Source organism: Didymella exigua (assembly GCF_010094145.1).
Source record: "Didymella exigua CBS 183.55 unplaced genomic scaffold M421scaffold_27, whole genome shotgun sequence".
NCBI classification, from domain to species: Eukaryota; Fungi; Ascomycota; class Dothideomycetes; order Pleosporales; family Didymellaceae; genus Didymella; species Didymella exigua.
The window spans coordinates 201,116-228,745 of record NW_022984801.1 but is presented as its reverse complement, the minus strand read 5'-3'; the positions used below and the strand labels follow the sequence as shown (position 1 = coordinate 228,745).

The following is a 27,630-nucleotide window of genomic DNA, read 5'->3' as shown; positions in this document are numbered from 1 at the left end:
AATAAGGTGCATTGTTGTCACACAGGGGCAGCTTGTAGCAAACTCCCGGGCCGGTTCTTTGCTTCCACGCGCGCTCTGAAGACTTTCTTTTGTTCATCCGAGTTACACAACATTAGTCCATCAGACTTCGGCCCTACGACACCTGTACCTTGATGAACCTTCGATCACCACCTCAAAAAGGGACTACACCATACGCCACCTCTTCGTATGAGCCAAGATATGGCACGGGCCCTGCACGTTTGTTATTGTAAGGCTCAGTACAGGGCGGTCAACGGACAACAACGTACACATGCTTGACTTTCTATTTTGTATATCTGGAGATGTCTTGACAAACAAGATCATGCGCACTATTCCTGTGTTGTCTACATAAGAATACCGTCTCTCAGTACGACAAAGCTTCACTACTTCCATCGCAGGACGATAGCATACGAATCACTGAATATTAAGGCATGCTTCGTTCGTAGCTGCTCTTTTCACTCCTACGATTGCACTACGGTCACATGGCTCCCCCTTCAGCCGCCCTTGAGGATGGCACCTTCAATGTTGTCGGCTGTGTCAAGCCCTTCACCTCAGCTTCTTCCGGCAACAGCATTCCTCAGTCGCTAATGCTTACCTGCTTCTTCGCCTTCCTTGCCTACAACATCGCCTTCTTCTTCGGCATCGACCTTCCTGCTATCGTCAACTTCGGCACCACGGTCTACCAAGCACTCATCAACTGGATCGCCATGATCCGTCAGCAAGGAATTCAGCGCACTTCTCTCAACATCGTCAACTCCTTCCGCACCTGGGTTACATCCACCTACCGCTCCAGCATGAATGCCCACGCCTTCCGCACAGGACTGAAGCGCATGGTCTCAAATCCCGGTGAGCGTCTCGGTCAGACTATCCCCGTCGATACCGTCACCGTTCCTGGTACCGGCTCGCTGGCCCTGGTCCGCGGTCTTTCCTCCAATGTTTCTACGCCCGAGATTCGTCGATACCTGGAGTCGATCTTGTTCATTCATTATGGCCTGCAGTTGAACGACAGTCACACCGTTCGCCGTAATGGCGATCGTACCGTCGATGGATATGTTCCAGAGGACACTGACGACGCTCCCATCAATACATACACCCCTGGATTGTGGAACGGTACTTGTGTTCGACCCAAAGAGGAAACTGCGGATACACCGAGCACTTCCGGCATGAACACGCCTACTTCTAAGGCCTCTGACTCGAGCGCCCTGTCTGTCGACCTTACTCTTGACGACTCTACGTCTGGTACCGAATCTGTGGCGCTCGATGATCTAGCTGCTGCTGCCTATGCGCAGGGCTGTTCGCGCTTTCGACGCGCTGAGTAGACTGACTGTTGTTTCCTTGGGCCTCGGTTAGGTGATGATACAAGTTCCGCTTGGATGTAGAAATTCTACTCCTTACGCTCTTTGCACAATGTTGCATAGATAGATGTGTTTAACAGAATCTGACCTTAGTCGCTCCTTGGTACTTTTCGCTGGACCCGCAGCACCTACCGTGTATAGAGATTGCGAAAACATGGCATTGCGTGCATATCCTTTTGCATTCATGACTTGAGATTTCAAAGTCTTAGGATGCCTTGTCCGATTCTGGAAGTTTGCATCTCCATTTTCGACATGTCTGAGTTGATCTGCAGCCTCCGTAGTTAGTAATCACATAGATAGTAATACATGAAGTGCAGCAATTCTAGGCGCAAATGACGCCAGCGCTACTGCTATATCGTTCTTATAACTTGCATGTCCTCCCGCTAGTTATTGTGATACTCAGTCATGGTTATTGTCGTGCTTCAGATAGGCACCCTACGTCATCACGTAAGCAGGCCTCGATTCACATTAAATCTCACGAACGACTGAGTCTCAGCATACCCCTCGGCAATTACCATTGGTTGCACTCATGTCTGGGAAGGCCCTCTGTGCGACGCAACACGATGCTTCGTTGTAAGCAAACTGGCCGAGCGACTGAAACGGAGAGATTTTGGGCCCGCGGCCCGCTTGGTGACGTCCGAAACTCGTCCGCCGTTACAAACTCCATGCTACGTATATAGCCAGAAGCTTCGATAGGAACGTTGAGAGCTAGTATAAGACGCGATTGAAAGCTAGCAGACTCCACCGACAAGCTGCCGAGCACCTGTCACCTAGACACCTACACAAGCACCTTCAAGTCAACGAACTACCCACATTTCATCCACAATGGTCGAGTTGATCAAGAACCTTATCCCCGCCGAGTACGGGTACGTTTATCATTCCAACTCTGAGTCCATGCGCAGCCACGCAATGCCTCGCGTCCTGAGCAGCTATTGCATCTGCGCCCTGGCTCCCCGAAACACCAGCTAACAATCCCCAGCTACGTCCTCGGCGCCATCGTCAGCACCTTCTTCGTCGGTGCCTGGCACGGAGGTCGCGTCGGCGCCTTCCGCAAGGCCGCAAAGATCCCCTACCCCTTTGAATACGCGTCCTACGAGCAGGTCCAAACGGCCGCGCCCGCATCCAAGAAGGCCATGCTCGCGTTCAACTCGGCACAGCGCGCACACCAGAACTTCGGCGAGAACCACCCCACCGTCCTCGGCACACTGCTTATCAGCGGCTTGAGATGGCCCGTTGCGACAGCTGTCCTGGGTGCGGTGTGGAGCGTTAACCGTGTCGTGTATGCTATTGGGTACACGAACAGTGGTGAGGAGGGTGGCAAGGGGAGGTACTATGGTTCGCTGTGGATGATTGCGCACTATGCGTTGCTCATCATGAGCGGTATCTCGGCGTACAAGATTGCGATGGCTTAAGCATGCTAGGCTGCGCTTATGAGCAAAGACAGGAGACAGAACGGCGTGCGAACTGTGCGTTGTAGGAACAGCATATCCGACCAACAGCTGTTCATTTCGCAGATCTGCTCGATGGTCACATATACTTGCGATTACAATACACGAAAAATGATGACCGAACAATTTAACCTTTTGCCAATCATTGGATGCGCTGCTTGTAGGGTTCAGCATAGTCGATTGCTTCCTAATCCGCCCACGATGCGCCATCTGCGCTACAACGAGGAATCGCAGAAGTTCGTCCAGCGGTCTAGCTTAAGCTGCTTCAAAATCAATCATCTCAACATCTCAGTATCTTTCTCAATCCACCCTGTTATACAAGCAGAACTCAAACTTCACCCCCTTCTCCTCAACCTCCACACCATCCTCAAACTCTTCCCCTGTGAACTCTTTGAGCTCCTGCAGGCTAGCCTTTGCCCACTCCCCACTCTGCAGATCCTCCGAGAAGAAAGTATCGCACTCGTACTCTTCCTGAATCTTCGTAAGAAGCACATGCCTCGCCTCTTGCAATCTAAGCGCTTGCTCATATATGCTCGCGCCGCCAATGACCATGACCTTATCGACCTCGGCACCAACGCTCTCGCTCTGTAACAGACTCAGTGCATCCGCGACGCTGCCAGCAACAAGCGGCCTCTCCGCATCATCGATCCTTCCCCCGTCCTCTGTCTCGCGTAGTTGTGACTGGAGCCCCTCAACGCTCCGTGTAATCACGACATTGACCCTCCCCTTCAGCGGCCGGAACTTCGCCGGTATAGAGTCCCACGTCTTCCGCCCCATGACCACGGCATTTACTCGCCTCTGCCCTGGCATTGTGCCAGCCGCGGCGCCTTTGCCGGTGCTCGGGCGTGAAACGCGCTTCGTGACGCGCGCAAAGTAGCCCATTTCCTTGCGCAGCTGCGGCCACGGGAGCCCACCGGCATTTCCGATGCCGAGCGAGGGCGTGGCGGCGAGGATCAAAGTGAGCGACTTGGTCGGCATTGCTGCCGAGGTCAAGGTGCAGTCGGAGGCGGGATTCGAGGGTTGTGCTGCGCGGGTCGGTGGTGTGGGTGAGGTGTCGAGATTGCTCATCGCGCGTGGTAGTACGTAGGCTTGTGTGATGGTTTATGTGCGATTGAGGATAGTTGGGGCTTTGAAGTTTAGAGGAATTGAGTCACTTGGAATGTGACATTTGACTTTGTAACGATGATGTGGGGTTTGGTCTGATACGAGCGGGAAGTGGGGTTTGATGCAGGGACGAAAACGCGAGATGCACGCGCTTGTGGATTGCATGGGAACATGATCTCGTACAGGGATTGTCGCCCATCCAGACGATCAGTACAGGCTGAAGATGTGAGCGATCGTCATCTTTCTCTCGTCGATCTCAGGGATGCTAAGTATATAGTACATAGTCTTCGACCAACGCTACTCCATACGTGCTCAAATACAGCGTCGACCAACGGCATCAGTCTGAGCTACGCACACTGCGCACGCTACGCCCTCCCCCGCCCCCCTTCCTCCTCCAAAGCACAAAGGTAACGGAACGCCAGTATTTACACCTTCCATGCCGCTAAGCCCGTACCTATCCAGTGATATGATTGATTGACAAAGCTCATTCATACAAGACGAGCTCGTGTGCGAGTTTCCAAAGGGTATACGTAAAGCTTGCTGAGATCCCGTCTGAACTCCTCCATGTTGTCGCTGCTGTAAAGAATGCTCTCAGTCGTTTTCGTTGTTCCCGCCGCCACTATTCACCGGAAGTGATATTGATATCTTTTTCGGCGTTCCACCATCTTTCCCTGAATTGATCTGCGGTGATCTCCGGCGCAAGCTGCGTAGACTTGTTGTGCTTGTATTGCTTGACGTGGAAGCACGGCGCTTCGGTGCAGTCGTTGTTGATATGTTGGCGAGCAGCTCGTCCTCTTCGTCCTCCTCTCTGCGGCGCTTCTCTGAAATGCGCTCTGGTGGTGATCCTGACGCACTTGTCGTTTTCGATGGCTTGGTTTCTTCCTTGGCCTGAGTGACAGACGGTACGTTGCGCATGGCAAGCGGAATGTCCATATCAACGTCGTCCTCTTCGGCATCGTCGTCGGGATAGTTTACCAGCGGCCGCACCGGCGAGGCTCCGTTCAGAACTGTCTTTCCTGGGGCGGCCAACTCGTCTTCGTCGTCCGATGTATTGAAATATGCCTCTTCATCCGCGTCCACATCCCTCAACCCTTGACCCCACTTGCCACCGTTGACCAAACCAGATGGCCTTGCAGGTGTGTCGCTTTCCACGCTTGTGAAGGAGTGGTCCAGCTCTTGGACAGTAACTGGCTCTTGCATTTGGTCGTAGCGCAAGATGAGGCTCTGGAAGGTGTCCACGTATGTTATATTCTGGAACTTCTCGCGATGCGTCTCAACCAGATGTTGGACGATGATTTTAATATTCTCACGCTTAATGAACTCGAAAAGTTCGAGGCATGCCGAGTTCAGGAGGTTGTCCCGTGGCATTGTGTCGAACAGGACCTGTAGGATTGGTTCGAAGAGGTGGTGTTGGATTATTTGTCTGTTGTGTGTTTCGTCGTGTAACGCGATGACTGTGCGGAAGTACTTGAGGGCGGCTGCATTACATTAGCAGGTGTGCGAGAGTGGGAAGCTCGTGCTCATACTGAGTTTAAGGTGCTTTTCTGGACAGCTCATAAGCTGGCCGACCCTCGCTGCAAGGCCTTCTGAGAGAATGAAGTATTTGCTGCGGTAGGAATGTTGACGAATGAAGAAGCACAGCACTTCAACCAAGTGGGCATAAAGCGACACTTCTTGTATCGAAAGATCGCCCACTAAAACACGTTAGCTGAGCCCCATCACAAGCAATCATTACGTACTGGACTCTTTGCCTTCGAGCTCCTTGAGAGGCTGAAAGAGCTTTCGTGCAGATTCGTCGTAGAAATTCTGGATGAAGGAATCAGTCTGCGGTATCGATGGAAGTTGCCCTCTCATCTTTGCGAGGAAGTCGCTGTTGGTCCGGCCGAGTGCCTCGATCGATGCTGAGTTTGCATTTGGGTCCAACAAGATCTTGATTGCATCTGCCATCTGCGCCTTGACACCCAGGTCAACCTCGATCAGGAGTAGCTCGATCAGCGTATCCGTCAGCGGCTTCGACTTCTCCTGTATGGCTTTGAAGATATAACTGCGGACCATCAGGGCATCGTGATCGATCAGAGAGACGAGAATGTCGGTTCCTGCAATGCGTACAGATGCGTCTTGGTGCTTCAGTGCAAACTGGATGACTTCTAGCAGGCCATTGCTGATGAAGTTCTGGTACAGTTGAGCTCTACCGTTGGCCTGCAAGCTTTTTGCAATTGCGCAACATTGCTGGATGAACAACACTGCATCCTTTCTCCGCTGCATGCTTTGCTCCTTGGGCCCGAATATGCTGAACAGCTCCTTAAGAAACGGCAGATTCGACTGCAGATGTTGGACTATGTCGACTTGGTGGAAGAAGATGAGCGAGTTGAGGACTGAGAAGGTAGGATCATCGAGGATGCGCGCCAGCACTACGTCCTTGAGGTACTGTAGGCGGTATGTTGAATGGATCTTTCGTTTTATCGACTCGTCTTCGATCTTAACTACCTCCTTGAACTTGGACTCGTCGGCAAGATATTGTCTGTGGTTTGCCTTGTGTAGAGGGAAGTCAGGGTCGTCTGTAGACGTCAGCGGTAGGTACAACTGAGCTGATATACCAATACCTACACTCCAGCGCGCCAACAACACCCAAAATGACATCATCATGGACCACGTATTCGATGATGGAGGTGTCGTTAAGCAAAATCAGCATCTTCATGATGCTGCACAATCGATGCAGGTCTGATACGCTCTCGAGATCCTCGGCCATGTCGACCAAGGGTATCAGCATGGGTATGTACTTTTGCGCCAGGATGAATTTGGCCAAGGCCTCCCTGCCGCCAGGTGTCGAGTTCGCAGCGCGCATGTGGTTCTCGATCTCGTGGAGGTTGCCAAGGTCGGGGTTGGGGAGCATGATGGGGCTGGTGTGGTCGATGTCGTCTGAAAGACCATCGTCTATGTTAGATCAGCTCTGCCGTGAGAGCGCAAGTGGAAGAGACGCACCTTGAGCGAGCTGCTGCAGCCTCGATTGCATCTCATTGACGAATTCCCTGTGCATCGTCAGCGCATACAACGCGGTACTTGCGCGCGCTATGCATACCATATGTTGGCGCAGCCCTCTGGCTCCTGGAAGCTGAGGGCCATGTCGGTGCCGTTCTGCTCGGTCCATACTATGAGTGTGTCCTGCTGCTTCTGGTAGCCGTCGTCCTTGCTAATGCGCGTCTCGAGCAGCTGGCGCGTCTGGTCGTCCTCGGACAACACCACAATCTTGGCCTCTTCCTGCTGCAGCGCATGTCAGCCAGCCCCATCGCAATGCATCCACGTAGACCTACATTCACTACAACTCCCCTGCAGAAGCCCGTGCCCCGGTCGAACCAGTCATTGTTCTTGAGCTCGTAGACCTTGACGCGCTTGCGATCGTGGGCCGGTGGCGCTACCTGGGCCATTCTCTACGTGAGGTCTCTGCCAGCACTCCGGCGGCGATGGAAGTCACGTCCGCAGCTAGGAATGCGGTCGTGACAGGGCGCGCAGGGCAGGCGTGGGCAGCGCGGCGGGTTCCGGGGCCGTGATGCTGGTCAGAGGTCGTGTGCGATGTTCGCGCTGGGCGGATGACGATAGGAGGCTAGGCGGGCGGCAGATGCTGAGCGCCGCGACAGGAAGGGGGCACGACGGGACAGCGGGGCGCTTCGATGCGATGTACGATGCGCGATGCGCGCGGGGTCAGCGATAGGCTCGGTGCGCAGTATCGTGACTGCGACGGACGGCTTCTCGGTGGTGGATGATCGTCACCGGTGCCGATGTGTCGCGTTTGGACGTGCGGCCTGCAGAGACAGCGGAGCGGAAACACTGGTCTGGCGGGAGGTATCGATAAGAGTTGCTAAGAAAAGCCTGGGCCGCGGCAAAGGCTAGAGTCCTTGAGCCGCAACACCACGGCGGGGTTGTGAATGTGCGGAGGATGGTGCGAGAGGGTGGCGGTTTACTGCGGCGACATGCATGAGCGTCAGTCTGGTGTGGCAACTGCCATCGCGAGCAAGCGCCAGCGCTCCATCTCCAGATCTGAGCCCTCTGACGCCATTTACGGCTTGGCGCTATTCCACCTACGACTCCGGCACCTCCAACACCGTATTGTCTCTCTGCAAAATGTCCAATCTGTGAGACTTCATCACCATCCTTACAGCATCTATCATGCGGGTCGACAGGCACTTTTGACCTCGGCTGCCTGCTCAGGTGTGCAGTGGTGTCACCAGTCGTTAGCCCGAGGTCCTGCGCATCATCATGTCTCAGCTTTGCAGTCACCTCACCTGCGTGCTTTCTTCACGGACTGACAACGGAGGAGCCTCAAAGGATCCAATCTCAAGGGTATTCACACGACCCATGCTCACGGAAGTAGCGGTCAAGCCTGGACAGTCGCAGTACAGTGGACCCTGAACCACTCTTTCAGCCTCCCTTCTTCCTTCCATCGGCACGTGTACCCCGCGTTATGTCGACCATGCCCATCATCCCTTGACGGCTACGTAGATCCTATCTCATGTCACACTTCCATCTAGGTGGGTCGGGCGCAGCACAAGTACGAGCAAGGGAATGGGCGGCCGAAGCTGACGTCCATTTGATACTGCAGGCCTACTCTTCCAATGCAAACCTTTAGCTTCACCCAAAGTTGAAAGGCCCCTACGCAGCGATGAACTACCCTGTCGGCATCAGGTCCACTGGTTCCTGGTGGATGGGACATATGTCACGTCTCGACTATCGTGACCGTGACGCAAGCAGTGGCTAGTATAACGTACGCAATTCTCGGGCTCTCCACCAGCGTTGCGTTAACTCAACTGAGTAGCTGCCAGCAGGTGCACGCACGCAGCCAAAGTCGCGGACACAAAGCAAAGTCGGTAATTGAGGTGTAGGAAGCGGTTCCGGTTGGCGTACTCTTCGCGCCCAAGAGACTCGATTACCCATGGAGGCCTCTTCTCGGCGCGGAGAGGTTATCGTCTTGCGCTTCATCGAAGTTCGGACGTTTACTGCAGTATTTCCGATACGCTACCTGAGTCGTTGAAGCAGAAGCGGCAAGACGATAACCGGTTAGGTACATATCGTACTTCGATGACGGTTAGCGCCGTCTAGTATTGCTCGGGACTTGGGACCGCGAAGGAACATCAGCGCGCGGCAGAGTCCAGAATCACGGGTCCCCTAGGCCAATGTGCGCACAGCCCAGATACCTCCGTACAGCTGACGGCGTTATCAGTGATCAGTATGCACAGGGCGACCGCGCTCTTGAGGTTCCCTGACGCTGCTGGGGTGCGTTCGGTCTCGACTTCTCCGTCAATCGTGGGAATCACCACACTCTTATCTGTGCCCATCGAGTGATTTGCTAACTAGAGCTGCAGATGCGCTTGTGGCTGTCATGGCCGCACTCTGAAACTAAGAAACTGGGTTGCTCAGAACTTGACTGGTGTCGAAGCGTTGCACCTCGATGCAAATAAACCACCGATCTTGTCGCTCTGTGCGTTGGTCTGCGCGCGAAATCTCATATCCACTACATCGTCCGCCTCAACCATGAGCGACCAGCTAGGTACACCTTTCTCTACGGTTCCTGATGGGCTGGTAGTCGCGCGCGGGAGCTAACCATTCTACGAGGTAAATACTTGCTAGTCACGGCTAATTCCTGTGGCTGCATGCTAATAGTTCGGCCCAGCTCCGTAGCGCCATTATCAAACACGCATTGACAAGAACGCAATCAACTTCCGCCTAGGCCTGTGGACTATTTGTTGAGCCACTATTTGCTAAAGTATAACCCACGGCCTGCGTCTGAATCTCGGTCGCAGCATCAACTGTCAGCTTTACTCTCACCTGGATCCACCTATTCAATCCCACAGGCACATTACCAATTGGCTGCAATGCCGTTCTTCTTGAAGCTCAAGAAGGCAAAGGAAGCCGCCGCAGAACACAAGAAGGAGGCAGCTACTCAAGAGGAAAAGAAGCCCAAAGTCCCGTACAAGCATATACCCGTCCACGCCGGAATCGACGCATTGGCTGCCACCCCATCTTCCATGGGGTCCAGCGAACTGAGGGAGAAGATTGCAGCCGCACGAAGGAGCAGGTCAGTATCTTCTGCCAGTGCACCCGCTTATAGGTCGGGCGCTTCCTTTTATCATGGCCAGGCTGGCAGCTCTCCAACTTCGCGATCGCACCCAGCATCAATCATCTCTTCGCCCAGTCACAGCCGCAACGGAAGCCTCGGTAAGAGAACAAACAGCGACCTCTCCATCTCAACGATGATGCAGTCGCAACAGGAGACGCCTTCGCGTGGACGCCAGCCTGCGCGCAACGACCACTTCAGCCATCCTTCGGGCATCCCTGCTGTTCCCCAGCTTCCGGCTCAGCATCGACTAAAGACTGTCAGCAGCCGCTCCTCCGTCGCAAAGAGGAGGAGTCCGCTGTCAGCCATGTCCATTACTGAAGATGGTATGTACAGCTACCTTGAAGCACACGACTTGTCTGACCCAAACAGATGCAGGTGAAGCCTCAGGCGAGGCGTCCGCTAGCAGCGCTGAGCACTCGGACGCTTCCGTGGCCTCGTCACGTAAGTCTTAAACCAGTCTCTTTGCCAGTCTCTTTGCTAACAACATACAGAGAGCTCGGCCACAGAGATTTCCAGGCCCAACAGCAGCCAAGAGTACAACAAAGACATGACCAAGGACATTTCCAGGGAGAACAACTACAGTAGGCCGCTCTCCACCGTCGCCCCAGCTGCATCGAAACCAATGGAAGTACCCCAGACCCAGCACAAGAAACACCAGTCTGTCGTGGAAATTTCCGTTGGACCCGAGCTCATGAAGAAGAAGTCGATGAAGCAGAGGTTTTCGCTCTTCTCTCGCAAGAGCATGGTCGTTGCTGCACACTAATTGATTCATTGCTATTACCGCATCATTCGTGTTATATCGGGAGCATTTCCACGGCTCCGCACTCTCTTTGATGTTTCCCAATTGGCATCACGTTCATTTTGTCACAAGCGACATACACGATCAGCATTCCAGCAAAGCAAGGCGTCCCGGCGTTATCTCTTAGGGGAACCAATATAGGCACTACAAGGCAAGCTTTTCATTTGTCGTCACAATGGACAGGATAGGACACAATAAGATAGGACAGTAAACCACCACCAATCAAGAACAGGACCAAGCACATCCGAATCGGTCCAGAAGCAGATTCTAGATAACTTCAACATGAATCAAAGGCAGCAAGTGTCAGGCTTTCAGCCTCAAAACGTGCATGTCGACCCACATTCTCGGGGCCTCCCTTAAACGATCCCTTCCTCTGCCTAATCTAGGTCAGCCAGCCACAATCTTACTGCACCAAGGCTGCTATCCACTTTATGAGCGACGTGCGTTATCTACAGCACGACATGCATGAATACCTACACAACACACGAATCCTTCTCGGTGTCCACGGTGAAGTCGTCAAGGATGCATGACATGTCGCAAACAGTGCAGCAGTCTCGGCACAATGCACGAACATTTCAAATCCGCTGGGCTGGAAGCGACGCGCACCAGATAGGGCAGGTCTCTGAGTGATATACCGAAACGGGCAGCGAACAGTGACCTGGATCCGGTTCGAAGAATGCGCGGTTCTCGGAATCTTCCCTGCATCCTGCAAGCACCCTGCCATCACGGCACGCCCGGACGTCGAGAATACGTTCGAACCACTTTGCTGCAGCGCCGCCCTCACACATGCCCAAACTCAGCATGGTGAAATGCAAGTGTCGCACGCACACGTTGCGGAGTACCGTCCGAACCCGGCTCTTCCATACCCTAATTCTGCGTTTCCTAGCGTTACTCAAGCAACGGACGCCCGTTCTAATTTTCCAGCCATGCTTTTTAGGAGAAGGGGGCCGGCCTCCATGCTGCTCGGATGGGTTAGAGCAAGCCACAGAGGCTGCCATGAAGCTGGCAAGCCAAAAACGACACAGCTTGGCAGGAACCGCCGGAAGTGAACTGTAATACCAGCTTAATTAGGGCCCGAGACGGGGAGGAAAATAGCGAAATCTATCTTGGGTCAGTCTAGCGCTAGCGCGGCATCGTTCTGCGTTGGTGCGGATTGGTATCGACTCGTCAGCCTCGCACCAAAAGGGGAAATAGAGCGAAGCGCTTGCAAGTGAGTCCTTTGACCACGTAGCAGACCGCTTGCCGGGCCAGCATTAGACGAGGACATATTTTGATTGCCGAGCAGCAGATTTTGAGGTCGGCAGAGGCGTGGGCCAAGATCGACGGATCATCGCCCGTCAGGCAGCGGATACGGGATCGACAGGGGAGCGAAACTGCGATCCTGGCTGCTGGTGTTTGGCGGTTGTTTAGGCCACCTGGACCAAACTTCGACCTTTGTCAACGAAAATTGGATGGGCACTACAGACATCTCAGTAATCGTCAGCTGGGAGTTGAAGGAATACTCAGCCGGGAATATGCCAGCCTCGCAACTCAGTATAGGATAAGGATCCAGGGTCTGAAATTTGCGTTTTGGGCAAAGAGTTGACCGTATTGAAAAATCTCAGAAAGTTCGCCAAATCCCTGTCCTCGTCCTTCCAAGCCATCCCACCGCCAGCCATGACGAGACAATCGATATTTGATGACATTATTGTATGGGGCTGAGCTCGTCTCATCTCCAGGTCGATGGACACGCTCCCTGCAGTTAAGTTGGAATCATGATGTACATCAAAACTCTCCCCGACATAACTCCTCCCGTTTGAAAGCAGATGATCACAGTCTTTTCGATGTCTACGATTCAGGGCACGCCAGACCCACGAAATGCAGCTCGTCACAGCGCAGCTGTAGCGACAATAAGCGTCTGTCCGTGCGCTTATCGATAACCGGGAACGAGGCTGTGAGAAGGGAGTCTAGCTTCGTGATTGTCATGAGCATAGCGATCACTTCCCCACACTCTGGGGTCGAGGCTGCCACTCAAGGCTGGCATGGACCCTTCAAAGCGCACAAGGGAGGCGTTGCTTGGTAAGTTAGCTCGTTGTTGTTTGAGCTGAGCCGGGGAGGTGGTGGACAGCCACAGGCAAAGAGCACCAGGCGGTGGTGGATGCCTCACCCAGGGAGACTGCACGTAGGGATGCTATGTCTGGTCTAGACGTTGACTTCCTTTTCTTTTGAGGAAGAGGAAAGTGCTAGTCACGTTGCCTTGCTCGCTCATGGATTCCAGTTCGGACGAGCTCGTCACTCGCATTGAAGAGTCCTGTGGCTCAATAGATCAGCTGGACAGTCACGGCGCCGAGTCTCTATCCATTCACTTCCTTCTGGTGTCCTTTGTCGTGCCTTTCATCTTCGCACGGCGGCAGTTGTACGGTAGGTAGATATACCAGCTAACACCATCCAGCGCGCGCAGAAGCACTCTGCGATGCCATCACACCGGGCCAAGATAAGAACGTTCTTACTGCTGGCGACGGCTACCTAAGCACGATACTGAAAGCAGTCAAGATGGATAGTGCGCCGCCGAGCACCACGAACGCGGCGAATGACTATGCCACAAGTGCAGCGAGGGAGTTAACGATTAGGGAACAGACTGCTGGCTTGGTGAGTCGATTGTTCGAGTTGTCACATATGGTGGACTGCTGTGCTGACGATTTCTGGCAGATCAAGACTACACAAGACATCGCGACCCTCATACGTGACCTCCAGGAGTTGTGGCTCTTCGGGGGGCTCGATACGCTACAGAATCCGGCAGACGAAGAAACACAAATGAAGAAGGCAGAGGAGGTTGCAGCCATAATAGAGGTGCTGGCACAGCAGAAGCCTGCCGTCAAAGCCAAAGCAGAAGAGGATAGTGCAAAAGCCACTTCAGTCTTTTGACGCGCTCATCATAGCCACACTCAGGCCTGCGGGCGAGTTATGGAGTTATCGATTTTGATGTATGGCGCATGAGCCAGCTTGCAATAAGTACAACTATCGGCCATGACAGGTTGCCCATCCGTGGCAGGTGGTAATAAAGCCAAGTCTACATGGAGTGCCTCGGAGCTGATTGTGCTGCTTTGACTGTTCGTTGCGAGAAGGAGTGATCGATGCGAGGTTGTCAGACATCCACCCAAGAAACGACAGACATAATTTGAAGACAATCTACCAAATCGTATGCAACTGAGTGTATTCGACCATATGCGATCATGTATATGCAGCTTTCGACTACAAACATGTTTGCAAAGGCCGAGGTCGCTTTGAGCGACTTGACACTACAACAACCACGCACCCCTCGCGACTCAACACTGTCCTCGCATCGCATTTCAAGCGTTTTCTTTCCTGTTGGGCTCATAATCCTATGCATGTGCGGTGGCTGCTTCCTCAGCCTGGATTTTCACGCTTGGCAAGACCGCGCCCCATGTGCTTCCTCACTGCTCAGGCATCGAAAGAGCTAGTCCAGGAACCAGGTTTACTGTACCACGAATACACGCCAATTCGTGCGCTGATCCAAACAGAAAGTAGCGGCTGAAACCTCACTTCAAATATGCTTCAGGGTCAACCTGTATGTATTCGAGCTCCTGCTTGAGACAGGGTGAATTATATCGCTTCGTCCACACAAGCCATCGAGTTTGTGAAAAGTCGGCATTGATGCGCTGGAGCTGCTTAGCGAGCAAAAGCTGCTTGTCGAGAATTTGGCACACTGGAAACCAACAAGAATTGAACACTCGGACGCACTCTCGCAGCGATACGGAACATATGTCATCTTTGGAGCTCCTTCTTCAGGATCGTATTGCACGAGATTACTGGCTACACTGCTACAAAGTCGACGAAGAACACGAATCACGAGTCGCAGAGCTGGAAGGAACAATCAATCGGATTCAGCGTGCGTATGATGACCTTGCTCTCAAAGCTGCAAAGCGCAAAAAGGCCTCTGGATCAGGCTCATATGATCTAGCATATCAGGCTATGGTCATCAAGCTGGTCAAAGACCTTGACTCAAGCCTCAACGCCATGATGCGCATATTTTATGAAGAATTCTTGCCGCTCTGGGAGCATCGTCTTGATTTCATGTTACCGGTATAGCTTGAACGCCAGAACAGAACACCTCAAAGATGTCGCGGCAGACGTAGCCGCTGTATATATCGATGGAAAACTGCGCTGAGTTGCTTACTTGCTAGCTAGGAGGCGAACATATATACATGCCCTGAGACGTGCTAGTCCAAGATAGTCAACAGAGGTGACGATCAAGGCCTATAAGACCGACTTGCACCGCAACAAAAGATACTGGCTGGAACAACTAGCGCCTATGCATTCTTTCATCTCAGAGAGATCGGAACTCGATCGTCTTCACAGCGACATCAGTCAAGCTCATGGTTTGTATTCTATCAAGACGCAAGCCAGTTGCTGTTCGATGGGACCGAGGAGGTGTTGAAGAACAAGAAGCTGCTGTGAAAGTCATAATTAAATTGGAAAGACGCTTTCCCACACGATTTCCTCCAAACAAGCAGACTCTTCACGCTATCTTGGGCATAGGCAGAACGTCAACGCCTAAAATCAGAGGTGCATCAGAAATCAGAACGCTGGCACGCAAGACCAAGCACAGATAGCACCAAGCACAGTTTGCACCAAGCACAACCTCCTTCCAGACCTCTGTCTGTGGAGGATGGACACGATCAGCATCGAGCTAAGAAGGCAACCGTGCACACAGGTTCCTCGTTGCGCAAGCCGCGATCTTCGACTCCAGCGCCTGGCAGAGCCGGCCTCAATCAGGAAAATCACAGACCAACGCCTCAATCTGAGAATTCCCACCCGCGAGTCAGGACTTTCGAAGCCAGTATCACGAATGTTTATGCTCTTCGGCCCTTCTAACTCTGCATCGAGTGCAAAAGATATCCAAAGCCACGCAAACTTCAGAGTAAGACCATGGAGGAGACCTCGATGTGACATAAGCAAGTACTTAGATGCTGTCTTCTGGAGGCATACACGTCGAATTCTGTCTTTTGCGCGTCAAAAGATCAATTTTGCCTGGGCGACAAGGCTACTTGGGCCGGTCCGATATCACTGAGCAATGTCCCAGCAAACGGCGAGTGCTTGACTGACGCGAGCACATGCATGTTTGTTTGCATCGCGAGGTTGATGCATGTCTAAGGCCAAGGGCCATGACCGGCATGTGCAAACGGTGGTGTACAAAGCAACCATGCAAGCAACGTTAAAACATCGTCTTCCACTCAGGACAGCTCGTTACAGGATGGAACGGGGACATGGACTGTCATGGCGCGATATCTTTTGAGAACAGACAAACAAGAGCTAGATCTGATTCGCTATTTTGTACACCGCCGCCTGACGATCGTACAGTCAACAAGTCGTTCGTTATGAACCTGCCTCAAGCGTGGCCAGAAAGTGACAGCGGTGAGGGGATCGAAGGCACTGCGTTTGAGTGCAATGATCATATATTCCAGAAGCAGACATCCCGCAGAAGATTTCACCAAAACGACAGTCATACCGAGTCTGAACACCTGCAACAGCTCTCTATGTCTACTCAGGGCCAACGGACTCCACAAGGCAAGGGGAAAGATGACACATTATTACCGACACCTCGCCATTGCGACCAGCAGGCAATGGCGACTCGCGGCGATTCTCTCACCACGCTTCACAGGACTTCCAGCGCTAGTGCAAGCAATTACCTCACAGCTTCCTCTCTGACGCTTGCTTATTCATCGACGACGCCCTCACTACTAACTAACGTGACTTCTATACAACGCGGCTTTGATGTGCCTTGTACTAAGCTACCTACAGCGCGACTCATAGACTATTCCTCGACCGAAGAGGAAGTCTATATACAGCAAGCTCGAGCGTCGGAGAGCTTCAAGGCAAGGACGCTGAAAAGCCAAGTGACGAAGAAGTACAAGAGTTCGGAGTTCGTGGACAGTGAGAGTGGCAGCTCTGACGCAGACACAAGTGACCATCAGCAGCGACCACTCAAAGTCTTGACCCAGAGACCCAAGCGAACCATACCAAAGAAAAAGAAGGCAGCTTTGAAGATACCGGACAAGATGAGAATTAGCGACTTAAGCTGGGGCGCTTCCAGCAGCTCTAAGAAAAGATCTCTGCCACATGCTTCGCCTCCCGCCTCTGCAAAGCGACTGAAGCAGAGTCCGTTCATCGTAGAATTGAGTAGTGGAGATGAGAATGGAAGTGACGACGATGGTGGGTACAGCTTCGATGGACATATCGCCGCGGCTCCAGAACGGCCTGCAAGAAGACGCAAGAAGGAGGATTGTCTCCAGCCTGAGTCCGGAAGTGATACTGTGGCCCCGAAAGGCCTGCAGCGACAAGGACCGAATCAAGCTTTCGATGGTCGGGTTCCTCAACCGAAATGTCCACCATCACAACCGCTGAACAAGAGCCGCTTGATGATGTTAATGGCAAAGAAGGAAGACAAATCACCAGCGCCAGATTCCATTATCAGATCACCATCACTCAGGACGAATGCGAAAATTCATCTGCGCAATCGACCCCAAAATGCCGCACACGCAATCTCCGCGCAACGAGGCGCCTACTCAGCTCTGCCCAGATCCACTCCTACAATTTCGCCAGGGGGAAGTTCAAGACACAACATTCAAGGCCAAACACCGGATCCAAAGCGAATAGGCTTCACAAGGGCACCGTCGTCAAACACAAGATCCTGAGTCGAGCCGTGGATCCAACACCCGAGCGCACATGCAAAGAACCTCAGCCCTGGCTCCGGACTTGACAAAGCCGCAAAAGGCGGATACGGCTCGATTACAAAACGTAGCAAACAACGGCCCCTTGCGCAATATCCTGGACAGAGCCAAAGCGAGGCACCGCGGCACAGGGCAAGAGCTAGACAACGTCGGAAGTGAATGGAGCAGGGCTCAAGCCGGGCGACCATCATCAGCCAAGCCATTCAAGGAATCTCACATACCTGGAGTGGGCGCCAGGTTTATTAATACGTTGCTGACGAGGGAGAGCAAGATACAGGAGACGGAAAGCGCAAATCCGAGAAGAGCACCGCCCACTACCAGCGCCAACATCGTTCGGTGCCCTGTCTCAGAGAGCCATACCACGTCTTCGGCAGTTGTTCCAAGTCTAGCGAGCAACCAGACGCAAATTGCTGGCTCGAAAGCTCGTCTGACTCCCAAGACCACGCCTTCTGTCAAGCGTACGCCTGCGATGGGCCTGCGACAGTCTAGTCACGATGACGAAGTCGCGGCGCAGGAGACGGTTAATCCGACTTTGAAAAAGTTAGTGCTAAGTCAGGAAGTCTTGCCGCAGAGTTCAATGAGCCTTGCCATACATGACACAACACACGCGAGGGAACAACGGGCAGACCAAAGTCACCACAGGAAACACCGTGTGCAACGCGGGAATAACTCCTCTGGAGCTTGTCCAACTCGGCGAGCGGTGATACAGGGACCAGAGCTCACATCAACCAACTCGAACATGCTCAGTCGTTCAACGACTGCTCATGGATTGGGTCCTCAGAAGTCTTCGGTGACGGAGTCGGCAGCTTTGTTCATACTGTCGGAAGAATCTACGGATGTTGGTGCCCACAGACAGGCATCAAGTGCTGTCGAGGCCCCGGATATCCCTGTCTGTGAAACCGCCCCTCGCACGTATAGAGTGTATGCTTCGCCAGTTCCATCTCTAGAACCTGGTGCATACCCCAGGATGCCAGTGACGGTCATGGTTCGCTCAGAGAGCTCAGGTGAACAATCTCCAAAAAGACAGGGCTCTGGTGAAGATGTGTTATCAGCGGTTCCTGTTATTGGCACAGATACCAGCCAAATCGCAATTGTGCCTGCCGCCACCGAATGCCTCCAGCCCTCATCTGACGAACAAGCCGCTGAAACGGATAAAGAGAATGTCACGAACGCCCCACTGGCACTTAAGAGAGTCCAGGTATCTCCGGTATCTGAGGCATCTGAGCCAATGAATCTCAGTTCTGATTTTCCAGATACTATTACATTGGACCAAGATGCCATAAGTCCAATGGAAACCGCCGTGGATGACGATATCTCAGAGCATGCGTCAGCAGAGCCCTCGGAAGTCGTTGATGCAGTACCATCCAATTTTGTCGACGATTCTCAGAACATAATGGCTCCACATACCTCTTCCGCTTCAGATATCTTACAGCGTGCATCAACGGAAACTAAAGGGTCAAGAAGTCCTCCACTGGGCGCAGGTACAGGATGCACTCTGACCCAGCCTCCTGCTACGATCTTTCCACCGTCCATCACTACAGAGCCTCCGCTGTCACAATCTACTGCCGTCGTCACCTCCTCCAGTGATACAAAGAAAGCGTCGGTAGAGCATTTTCCGCCGATGCCTGCCGCGCAAACTGCCAGCTCGAGCTCAGCAGTCGAGCTGACGCTTCCTTCTCTAACGACCTCGCCCACAGCAGAGCCGTACTTCGAATACTCCATTCATCAGACAATTTCCTTCTCACCATCAGGTACAACCAGAACCGAGCTCTCAGCCCAGCCCTTCATAACCCTCGACAGCGCAAACGCGCAAACGGATAAGCTCTTCCAGAACGCCAGACAGCAGTACGAGATCCTCAGCATGCGATGCCAATCAACAACCACCAAGATCCTCCATACCGGCATCTCAGTCTACGAAGCAACAATGCTCAGCATCGACGACCCATCCAAAACCCTGACGCTCAGGCTCTGGGTCGAGCGCGCCGAAGTAAGCGTCTACGCGAACCACACGCCCTCCGCCTCACCGACCGCGCCCCTTATAAGCAAGGTCCTCTACGCGCTTAGATTGTGGCGCCTCGTTGACGAAGCAACGGCCACCGACTCTGACTCCGACGCTGAAGACGACAACGAGGACGAGGAGCAACAGAAAGACGAGGGAAAGCAGATTCGCATCTACCATCCCCTCCCACAAATCTGCACCCAACTACACACCACCCTCGAGTCCGCAAACCGTGCGGCGCGACGCGTGCAGATCGAGCTGAGCCATGAGAAAGCGCCGAAACCATTCCAGGCGAACTGGCAGGCTCAGAAGCTCAGGGAGTTGAATGGCAAGCTGGTGGACTTGTGCAGGGAGGTCGAGGAAGCGGCAGAGAGTGGAGCACCGAGTCTGGTAGAGGATGAGGCCGGAGGACGAAGGGGGTACTGGAGCAGCACATTCCAGGTTGGGCCTGGTGGGCCTGTTTTTGAGTTGCTGGTTGCGAGCGTGGGAGTGAGTGGACTGAGAAATCTGTAGATGACGGATTCGTGATTTAGGGGCTTGGGAAGTTGTGCACACCATCAGAGCGACCTGTGCAAAGGGAGATGCTGGCGTAAAATGCTGTAATAAAAGTGTAGCTCTCGATTTGCTGCAACGAAGATGCAGGGTGACCAGAGTCTCAAGGTATGGCAGGTCTGCATTTTGTGGCAGGCAAAAATATGAAAAAGTCATGAGCGCGTGAAGATGGCAAAAAGAGATAGCTGAGACTGGTTTCGATCCAGTGTCCTCCGGGTTATGAGCCCGGCGCGCTTCCGCTGCGCCACTCAGCTTTAGTCTTTGATTGGATGACAGATTTCAATGCTATTATTATATATACTGCTATTTAAACTCGAATACGTTAATTCATCTGCGAGCAATGATCGGGTGGACCTATTGTGGGTGGGTGGAGCTCATCACCACGCAGCTGAATGAATAGAATATGGACGTTCACAGTCCGCATTGATATACACGATACTCCAAAGACGTAATCTAAAAACACAAGCAAATAACGCCGAACAACTGCTATGGTCACACTCCACCCTTGCATACCACACTTCGCAAATCTCACCCCGCACTCCGCTCACGCAGTCAATGCAGAACTAATGCCCAAAATCCCCATGCCCGCGAACGCACTCACAAAACACAACTTCCTGCTATGTGTAAGATCCAGACTCTCGCCCAGCAACTGCAGACTGACCATGGCCATGATCCCCGCCGTAATCGCAAACATGCACCCGTACATCTTCTCTCCGGGCTCACCGACTCCGTCCTCCTTCCCCCGCCCTGCGACCTTGAACCACAAAGCTGCGACGCCTGCGCCTAGTGGTTGTGAGACTCCGCCGAGCAAAGCGGACCAGAACATGGCCTTCCAGCGTGAGTTTATGGCGAGATAGAGCGGCAGCGCGAGAGCGAAACCTTCGGTTATATTGTGGATAAATAGCGCGAGGAAGATTGAGAAGCCGAGGGTGGGGTTGGCATGGTTGGTTGCGTAGGTTATGAAGCCTTCTGGGATTTTATGGAGGGCGATCGCAGTTGATGTCTGCAGTCCAATGGCGAGGAAGGCGTTTGTTGGCACGTGGTGGTGGTGCTGGGGAACGTGAGAGGCGTGGGAGTGACGCGATGAGTGAGATGAGGCGCTGGAAAGAGACGTTGTGCTGTGCTTCTGAGCCAGATGGGGATGATTGTGGCCGTGTCCGTTGGCCGAGGGAAGACTTGCGACAGAGCCTTCTGTTGTTGCGGGCCCGGAGCGAGAAGGTATTAATGGTGTCGTCTCATCGACATCTTCGAGTACCAGGGGTTGGCGTTCGTGAGCCTGCAGTCCTTCAGTAGTCTGATGTCGGTTTGCTACTGACGGCCTTGACGGGTTGAGATGTTGGCTGGACTTCGAGGCGTGCAGGCGTGGTGGGCGCTGTTGAACGTTCTTGAAGCACTCCGTCCCACATGCGTCTGAGTAGCCGTAGCACTGTCCATTCTCGTCGCATAGCTCCTTCTTTTGGCCAGTAACGAGTTGCGATACCTTCGTCGACAGAGAGATGTGCATCGAGGGTCGACGAGGTAGGCTATTGCTGCCGTTCGTGCCATGTGAGCGGTCTTCGTGGCCGTCGACCTGCATCAGTCCCAGATTCTGCTCTTGCATAGGCTTATGCGAATGAGCCACCTCTTCGTCCTCGACTTTGCCCTCCTCTTCATCGCCATGCTCGTGATCGCAGTCAACAATAGAATGCGGAATATACCGATGCAGAATGTCTGACAGAACGGAGATGCCAAGCGCGCCTACCAGGAAACATCCGACCATAGTGAGAGTGGCATTTCTTGCAGTCATGCCTCCTTCGATCAGGTACTTCTTTGATGATGGAAGCATGCTGAATAAGGATGAGAAGATCTATACTCGTTATCAGTAAAAGTGCAGTCGCGGCACGAGACATAATACGCACCATTACGCCAAACGACAGACTCAGTCCAGTCGAAAGGAACACATTACTATCTTCGATTTTGAAGTTTCGGTGTCCAGGAAACTGGCGTATGACGAGGTCAACGCATATTATTGACGCGCCAAATGTGCAAGCTGTGCATGGATTGGCATAAGGACTCTGTACCAGACTTTTCACACATACCGATTCCGCTCACCACCGCCATGACCCATCCTCGCGTGTCATTGTCGAGCATGGCTGCACGCTTCCTTCCGGCTCTCGGCTTCTGTACCCGGCTCTGTGTTTTCCTCGTGACGTAGAGCCGCAAAACTCCGACGGCACGTTGTACAAGGGTTTGCACCGGAGGTGTAATTATATAAAGGTTGAAGATGAGTGATATGGCCTTCCGGGGTAGCAGGCAAGGCTTGATATGCACGAGCAAAGTTTGTAGGCAGCCCGTGTGATGATGGCACCGTGATGGACTGTGCAGATCGAACCGGCGCTAGCTGTAAGGCTGAAAGAAATTCGTCACGTGGGAGTCCGCAATGATTGGCTGAGATGTGATGGACTATTTTAGGGCATTGTTTGTTACACGTCTCGTGGTGAACACAAGGGTGTGGGGCACGCACAAGCGAAGCTTTCCTCAAGTCCATTCATGGTCACACAGTCATGTCAGAAGAAGAAAGCTGATTGTGGCGGAGTGATAGATCTTTGCCTCTCATTCATGACTACGCGTGAATTCCTTAAATACCTCCGAAGAGTCTTTCCCTTGTCTTGCAAGATGTGGCTCTTTGTGAAATCAAAACTTCTGACATGCTCGCAGTTCTCCTGCCACGCTTGTGTCATGCTCCCAGTGCGCCTTCGCTATGCTGTTGGTAAAGATAAGAAAAGAGCAATAAATATGAGTAGGTCTTGAGGCAGGCCGTGAAGCATATACGTATTGAAGAGAAATTCAGGCATTCGGTGGCTCAGGAATGGAGACCCTGTGCCACTTGCCCTTGCCATCTCCTGGCCTGTCGTTCATAACGAGAAGGTTTGGACCGCCGCAGTAGCTTCCTGGTTTAGCGGTTCTGGTGATCTCTACCCAGGTGCCGGCACGATCAGTGCTTGTAGCTTCATGGGCAAAACCTCGTGCTGGGTCGTCGTACTCCCACACAGTATCGGTGACGATCTGTCCAGGCTCGTCCCCCAGACGTGAATTCGGGCTTGGAAACCCAACCATGGGATTGAGGATATCATGGATAATCGAGTACAGACGCTCTGGGCGGCGAATAAAGCTGAGCCATGACAGTGTCTTCTCGGTGTACGCAACTCTGATGTATGGGTTCAGGTAGATGCCCGACTCTGCCGGCATGCCCTTTCCGGTACGTCGGTATTGGAGATCGGCGTTAATCAAGCAGCACTCAGAAGCCTCCCAGAAAATCTCTTCCTCGTAGCGGAAGCGCAGCGGAGCGTGATGGTCTAGCGAAGTGTTGTGTGCAACATTCGTGGTGTTGGCAGGCTTCGTGGTGTTAGCAGGCTTCTCCTCGAATGGAGCCTGGTCCTGGAACCACTGGGCCTCGTATGCGACCATGCCTCCCCAGCAGCTTCGTACCCTGACAGCATCTTTTTGCGCAAGTATATCCTTCCTGCTGGTTGCAGAACCAGCGCTTGTGAAGTACGGGAAAAAGGGTATGCCTGTGACACGCCCATCGAGATCCCGGGTAGCGAAGCGATCGTAGTACTTGAAGGCGTTGATGAAGTCGAGGGCGCAGGCTGCGCCGTAGTTGGTGCGGCCCGTCGAATCGATGTTGGTTGCAAAGAGAAGCTGGACAGCATCGACTGCGTGGAAGTTGACATCGTTCAGGTACAGGATCTTGTCGAACTTGACACTCTGGTGGTTGATGGGAGCCAGAGCTCGGTTTCGAACTTCTGCAAGAAAAGCAATTCGCTTGAGACGAGTCTCTCCTGTGGGCAGAGTGACGCGCGGAAGTGTGCCAGCATCGAAGCTTTCGCCGACAATTGTCGAGTTGCCTGACAAGTCAGCTGTGTTCATGGGTCTTGGAGATATTCAACATACAAGTGACGTTGGCGCGGAAGCTGTCCAGCGATTGCTTGGCGGCCTCTGTGGGGTTGTCCTCGTAGATGCTCAGGTGCACGTTGTCTGGGCCCAGCAGGTCGATCAGCTCCAGGACCGAGCTCCCCCAGCCGCCAGATGTCAGTTGGCCCTTGTCTTCGTACAGCGACGCAGCAATAAAGACCTTCTCGCTGTAAGGGTTTGCTCGGCCGGGCTCGGTGCCATTCGCTGCTCGCTGCTGGAGCTCAACGTAGTGAGCTGGACGGTTGGTGTAGCTCGGGAAGAAGATGCCCGCGATAAGCACCAGGACGGCGCAGATATACGGGAACGCGAAGACAGTATAGAATATGGCACGCAGAATCGAGCGCTTCTTCCTCCGCGGTGTCACCAGATGTGTGTACGTAGCGCGCTCAGACAGTGTCTTCACGCCGGGCAGTCTCGAGCTGAGGGTACTGAGCCATGATGTCGTCGACGCAGAGCGCTCCAGCTTGGGTAAGTCCTGCGCCTCGAACGATGTACGTGGTAAACGCTCGTAGTCATGTCGCGGTAGACCAGACATTGGGATCGAGGATATGGTGCGTCGGCGAAGCTGGACGCGCATGTGACGGGAGCCAGGAGGAGAGACTGGCCGAAAGGTAGCTGCGATTACGCCGATGCCATGTGATCAAGGAACGCTGCTGCAGCTATCTATCCCGTTGAGGCGTAGTAGGCGTTGAGGAACAGCCAAAAGGTGAAGTCCGACACGATAGGAGCTGGGCCGGCGGTCTTTTGTACGAAGTAACTCGCAATCTCACCCCAAGCACCCACCAAGCCCGCAACCCACGCAGGCGCAGCCGCCGCAGCGCAGCACGCCAGCATCTGCGACATCTCTCCCCATGCACGTGTGTCGTCCCACCACGGTCAAACCCGGACAGTTCCGTTCTGCGGCTACACCAATCATGGCAGGCGTCGATGTGCACCGATCATCTTCCATTGGTGCCTATCATGGCAGCGTTTGGCCAGCCCGACGCTCGGTGACGCCTCCCTGGTGTCCCTTGGAATCGGAGCAAAAAGGGAGTAGGCCCTCGCTCAAGAAACCTAATTGCAACGAGCCTCGTGTGCTGGATACCTTAAATCGCTCACAAGATGCAGACGCTGCAGGAGTGTCCTACCTACCGAACCACTCTACATATTGCTGACATTAACTAAGCAATACTGAAACACCAAAGCTCAACTGAGTTTCACTGTGCAATTGGGTTCCACTGCGCAACTGCGTATCATACATGCGTATAGTAAATAACACCGCGCGTTGGAGAGGCTGGACTTGCAAGACAGACGGCACCTCCCGCACCCCTGGAGCCTCGTAGCGGCCTCGTTCAGCGGTACGAAATTAGTACCACCCTGCATCGACGAATCTCCACTGCGGCTGCTCCACCATAATATAATAACCGCTCGCATCTCGAGCTTTCTGGAGCTAATCAGCGTCGGACCAGCCTCGGCCAGGGACAAATTTGTCCGGACGCCTTCGCCGCCCGACTCTCCGAATGTGCCGAACAAGCGGAATTCAACGCGTTGAACGACGCGCGGTCCACATCGAACGCACGACGCCCTGGCAAGGAGGGCAGAACGTCACTCACTGTGGCTGAGCGTGGACGTTGTTTGAGACGTCAGGAAGGGAACACGAAGGCCGACTTGCAACGGGGATGATCGACCAGCAACCTTGTATTCTTTCAACAATGGAGCCTTACAAGACACAGCACCTGTTTACTTCCGGTCGTCTCTATGAAAGCTAGCCTCAGTCACACTGCTGACGGAACCTCCTCTATCTCGTCCGGTTCTTGTACCAGCCCAAGTCAGCGTCCTAGTACAATCGATGGGAGATACAGGCGCTGAAGGACCCTGTAGGTGATCTCTCTCCGCTCTCAACACAGACGTCGTTGGCGAAACATCTGGCATAGGTCCTGTGACTATAATGACAGGTTCTGGACGGCTCTTCTCCGTCCTCCCTACAGGCATTATGCCTAATCCTGACTCTCTGACTGCCTCCTGTGGTACCACACTGTCCGCGGCTCGCTTCAATCTCGTATATTGGACCGCGGATGTTGGCGGACCAGTTCGCACAGTAAATCTGCCCGTGTTGTCTGGAGCTTTTCCTGCGCCTGCTTCATGCACACCTCCGCTCTTGCTGTTGAATCTTCTCGACGCAGGATCGATAGCAATGTCGCGAGTTGGTACTGAAATCGTTCTTTCAAGTTCACCACTTCTCAAAGCTACTCCACTATCTGCTCCTCGACCTCGCATACTGGGCTCCTGGGCTGATCTATGAATCACTACACTTGTCAGCCAAGTCTGTAAACGCCGCTCATGATCAAGGAGAGAGGAGCGTAGTGTCAGGAGGAGCAATTACCTGCTTGTCGACTACCCGCACTTGGGTCCCACCTCGACTTCGTTCGCACGCCTTCTTCGTCCTTTTGTACCCGTCTCTGTCCGCTACGGGGTGGCTGTCGAGCGTATGGATTATCGTCGCCTGCAGCGCGCTGAGGACACTCTGGGTAAGGAGGAAAGTCTTGCAGAGGGAGGCGCGTGCGGCGTGACCTGCTATCAGGGATGCAGTATCGAGGTATATCCTCTGTGGATGTTAAAGAATGACTACTCGAACAGGTCCCCAATTCTGTGCTAGAGGAGCTGCTACGCTCCCTTATTCTGCGCTTCTTGTCTCCCCTGCTTTTCTTCTTTCTTTTCTGGTGCACTACCCCTTCGATGAGGCAAGAGTAGTCATCGAGTATCACCACGCTGTCACCTTCGAAAGAGACGGACTCAACATTCGACCTGATTTTCGGGGAGACTTTGCGCTGCGACCCTGATTCTCGCACAGCTTGCTTGGCCACTCTACCCTGGGCTCGCTGTAGCTCAGGTTGGCCAGCAAAGCCATTATATGGTCCTGGCTCACCAGAGTGTGGCTGCTCGTGTACCATGGCTACCTTCGGACGCGGTGGAATGTATGCATAGTATCTGCCCTGAGGAGCTGGCTGCTGGTAGATTGCTGGTAGTTGCCACAACTGATCATACGCGGTTCCAAATTGATGCCATCCGATTGCTGAATGGTGAGTCGTAGGATGCGCATGCATGTGCGCTGGCATTGGCACGTAGGGATGTATTTGCCTTTCCCCTGCCCAACCCAGCTCGTTTCTTGGACCGTCGTCCTTAAAGCCGCCTCGCAAACCCATCGAATTTTGAATTCTCCCTGTGTTTGGGCGGCGCTGCGATTGCCATAGTACCTGCTCTGTTGGAGCTGCATGCCTGTCCTTCTCTTCGTCGTTCCTTGCTCTTCGACTCTCCTTCCTTGGCTCAGGGTCCTCGATTTTGACAACCCTCACGGTGTTGCGCTGAGACAAGTAAACGAGCTCTTGACATCGCCAATGCATGTAGCGGTGCACCGTATAGGCACCTAAGCACAACAAGCCAGCACCCAGGGCTGCACCCATAACCAGACCAGTAATCGCTGCCGGTGTGGGCATGATCAGTATATGCTGACTAGTAAAGAAACGAGCAAAAGATGAGTAAATTGTCGAGATCAAGAATGATCAAGAATGCAACGCCCAC

General features: G+C 53.3%; 10 protein-coding genes and 1 non-coding gene across 11 annotated transcripts; 5 read left to right on the top strand and 6 right to left on the bottom strand.

The window, feature by feature from the left end:
• The first annotated feature begins 256 nt into the window (after positions 1–256).
• Positions 257–1,710, top strand: M421DRAFT_235807 (uncharacterized protein). Its single transcript, XM_033588444.1, has one exon. The coding sequence runs from the start codon at positions 501–503 to the stop codon at positions 1,335–1,337; it is 837 nt and encodes a 278-aa protein (XP_033445939.1). The 5' UTR covers positions 257–500; the 3' UTR covers positions 1,338–1,710.
• A 77-nt stretch (positions 1,711–1,787) lies between these two features.
• On the top strand, positions 1,788–3,145 carry M421DRAFT_423519 (glutation S-transferase). The gene is made up of 2 exons (XM_033593496.1): positions 1,788–2,239; positions 2,353–3,145. Exons 1-2 carry the CDS (start codon positions 2,199–2,201, stop codon positions 2,783–2,785), a joined length of 474 nt encoding a protein of 157 aa, XP_033445938.1. The 5' UTR covers positions 1,788–2,198; the 3' UTR covers positions 2,786–3,145.
• M421DRAFT_103002 (uncharacterized protein) lies at positions 3,122–3,799 on the bottom strand (the record flags this gene model as incomplete). Its single annotated transcript, XM_033586857.1, has 1 exon — positions 3,122–3,799. The coding sequence occupies one exon, from the start codon at positions 3,797–3,799 to the stop codon at positions 3,122–3,124; it is 678 nt and encodes a 225-aa protein (XP_033445937.1).
• A 717-nt stretch (positions 3,800–4,516) lies between these two features.
• On the bottom strand, positions 4,517–7,350 carry M421DRAFT_69452 (DUF625-domain-containing protein; the record flags this gene model as incomplete). The annotated part of the gene is made up of 7 exons (XM_033596609.1): positions 4,517–5,403; positions 5,452–5,619; positions 5,665–6,483; positions 6,533–6,859; positions 6,908–6,954; positions 7,005–7,186; positions 7,237–7,350. 7 exons carry the CDS (start codon positions 7,348–7,350, stop codon positions 4,517–4,519), a joined length of 2,544 nt encoding a protein of 847 aa, XP_033445936.1.
• Positions 7,351–9,458: 2,108 nt separating this feature from the next.
• On the top strand, positions 9,459–10,392 carry M421DRAFT_235661 (uncharacterized protein). The gene is made up of 3 exons (XM_033588442.1): positions 9,459–9,467; positions 9,599–10,048; positions 10,225–10,392. Exons 2-3 carry the CDS (start codon positions 9,793–9,795, stop codon positions 10,353–10,355), a joined length of 387 nt encoding a protein of 128 aa, XP_033445935.1. The 5' UTR covers positions 9,459–9,467; positions 9,599–9,792; the 3' UTR covers positions 10,356–10,392.
• A 2,421-nt stretch (positions 10,393–12,813) lies between these two features.
• On the top strand, positions 12,814–14,022 carry M421DRAFT_423512 (uncharacterized protein). Its single transcript, XM_033593495.1, has 3 exons — positions 12,814–12,894; positions 13,268–13,464; positions 13,525–14,022. The coding sequence occupies exons 1-3, from the start codon at positions 12,858–12,860 to the stop codon at positions 13,738–13,740; spliced, it is 450 nt and encodes a 149-aa protein (XP_033445934.1). The 5' UTR covers positions 12,814–12,857; the 3' UTR covers positions 13,741–14,022.
• A 4,749-nt stretch (positions 14,023–18,771) lies between these two features.
• Positions 18,772–20,281, top strand: M421DRAFT_423510 (uncharacterized protein). The gene has a single exon (XM_033593494.1). It carries the CDS (start codon positions 18,796–18,798, stop codon positions 20,077–20,079), a length of 1,284 nt encoding a protein of 427 aa, XP_033445933.1. The 5' UTR covers positions 18,772–18,795; the 3' UTR covers positions 20,080–20,281.
• Positions 20,282–20,300: 19 nt separating this feature from the next.
• Positions 20,301–20,372, bottom strand: M421DRAFT_t103. The gene has a single exon. It is a non-coding gene; the product is annotated as a tRNA-Met (tRNA).
• Positions 20,373–20,419: 47 nt separating this feature from the next.
• M421DRAFT_423509 (Zinc/iron permease) lies at positions 20,420–22,510 on the bottom strand. The gene is made up of 3 exons (XM_033593493.1): positions 22,197–22,510; positions 22,017–22,147; positions 20,420–21,964 (listed from the first exon to the last, which is right to left on the bottom strand). The coding sequence occupies exons 1-3, from the start codon at positions 22,246–22,248 to the stop codon at positions 20,663–20,665; spliced, it is 1,485 nt and encodes a 494-aa protein (XP_033445932.1). The 5' UTR covers positions 22,249–22,510; the 3' UTR covers positions 20,420–20,662.
• A 123-nt stretch (positions 22,511–22,633) lies between these two features.
• Positions 22,634–24,889, bottom strand: M421DRAFT_423508 (glycosyltransferase family 69 protein). The gene is made up of 2 exons (XM_033593492.1): positions 24,052–24,889; positions 22,634–24,005 (listed from the first exon to the last, which is right to left on the bottom strand). The coding sequence occupies exons 1-2, from the start codon at positions 24,605–24,607 to the stop codon at positions 22,945–22,947; spliced, it is 1,617 nt and encodes a 538-aa protein (XP_033445931.1). The 5' UTR covers positions 24,608–24,889; the 3' UTR covers positions 22,634–22,944.
• Positions 24,890–25,791: 902 nt separating this feature from the next.
• On the bottom strand, positions 25,792–27,545 carry M421DRAFT_94544 (uncharacterized protein; the record flags this gene model as incomplete). Its single annotated transcript, XM_033598214.1, has 2 exons — positions 25,792–26,357; positions 26,435–27,545. The coding sequence occupies 2 exons, from the start codon at positions 27,543–27,545 to the stop codon at positions 25,792–25,794; spliced, it is 1,677 nt and encodes a 558-aa protein (XP_033445930.1).
• Between the last annotated feature and the right edge of the window lie 85 nt (positions 27,546–27,630).

Bases quoted from the DNA above. Each gene is read 5' to 3' on its own strand.
- M421DRAFT_423508 (XM_033593492.1), bottom strand. From the start codon at position 24,607: ATGTCTGGTCTACCGCGACATGACTACGAGCGTTTACCACGTACATCG. The intron at 24,006-24,051 runs GTATGTTGAATA...CTGACTTGTCAG, and splicing joins CTTCCGCGCCAACGTCACTT to GCAACTCGACAATTGTCGGC.
- M421DRAFT_235661 (XM_033588442.1), top strand. From the start codon at position 9,793: ATGCCGTTCTTCTTGAAGCTCAAGAAGGCAAAGGAAGCCGCCGCAGAA. The intron at 10,049-10,224 runs ATGGCCAGGCTG...CCTGCGCGCAAC, and splicing joins GTCGGGCGCTTCCTTTTATC to GACCACTTCAGCCATCCTTC.
- M421DRAFT_423510 (XM_033593494.1), top strand. From the start codon at position 18,796: ATGAATCTCAGTTCTGATTTTCCAGATACTATTACATTGGACCAAGAT.
- M421DRAFT_423512 (XM_033593495.1), top strand. From the start codon at position 12,858: ATGGACCCTTCAAAGCGCACAAGGGAGGCGTTGCTTG. The intron at 12,895-13,267 runs GTAAGTTAGCTC...AACACCATCCAG, and splicing joins CACAAGGGAGGCGTTGCTTG to CGCGCGCAGAAGCACTCTGC. The intron at 13,465-13,524 runs GTGAGTCGATTG...GATTTCTGGCAG, and splicing joins GGGAACAGACTGCTGGCTTG to ATCAAGACTACACAAGACAT.
- M421DRAFT_235807 (XM_033588444.1), top strand. From the start codon at position 501: ATGGCTCCCCCTTCAGCCGCCCTTGAGGATGGCACCTTCAATGTTGTC.
- M421DRAFT_423519 (XM_033593496.1), top strand. From the start codon at position 2,199: ATGGTCGAGTTGATCAAGAACCTTATCCCCGCCGAGTACGG. The intron at 2,240-2,352 runs GTACGTTTATCA...AACAATCCCCAG, and splicing joins CTTATCCCCGCCGAGTACGG to CTACGTCCTCGGCGCCATCG.
- M421DRAFT_423509 (XM_033593493.1), bottom strand. From the start codon at position 22,248: ATGCTCGACAATGACACGCGAGGATGGGTCATGGCGGTGGTGAGCGGA. The intron at 22,148-22,196 runs GTATGTGTGAAA...ATCCATGCACAG, and splicing joins GGCGGTGGTGAGCGGAATCG to CTTGCACATTTGGCGCGTCA. The intron at 21,965-22,016 runs GTGCGTATTATG...TAACGAGTATAG, and splicing joins GTCTGTCGTTTGGCGTAATG to ATCTTCTCATCCTTATTCAG.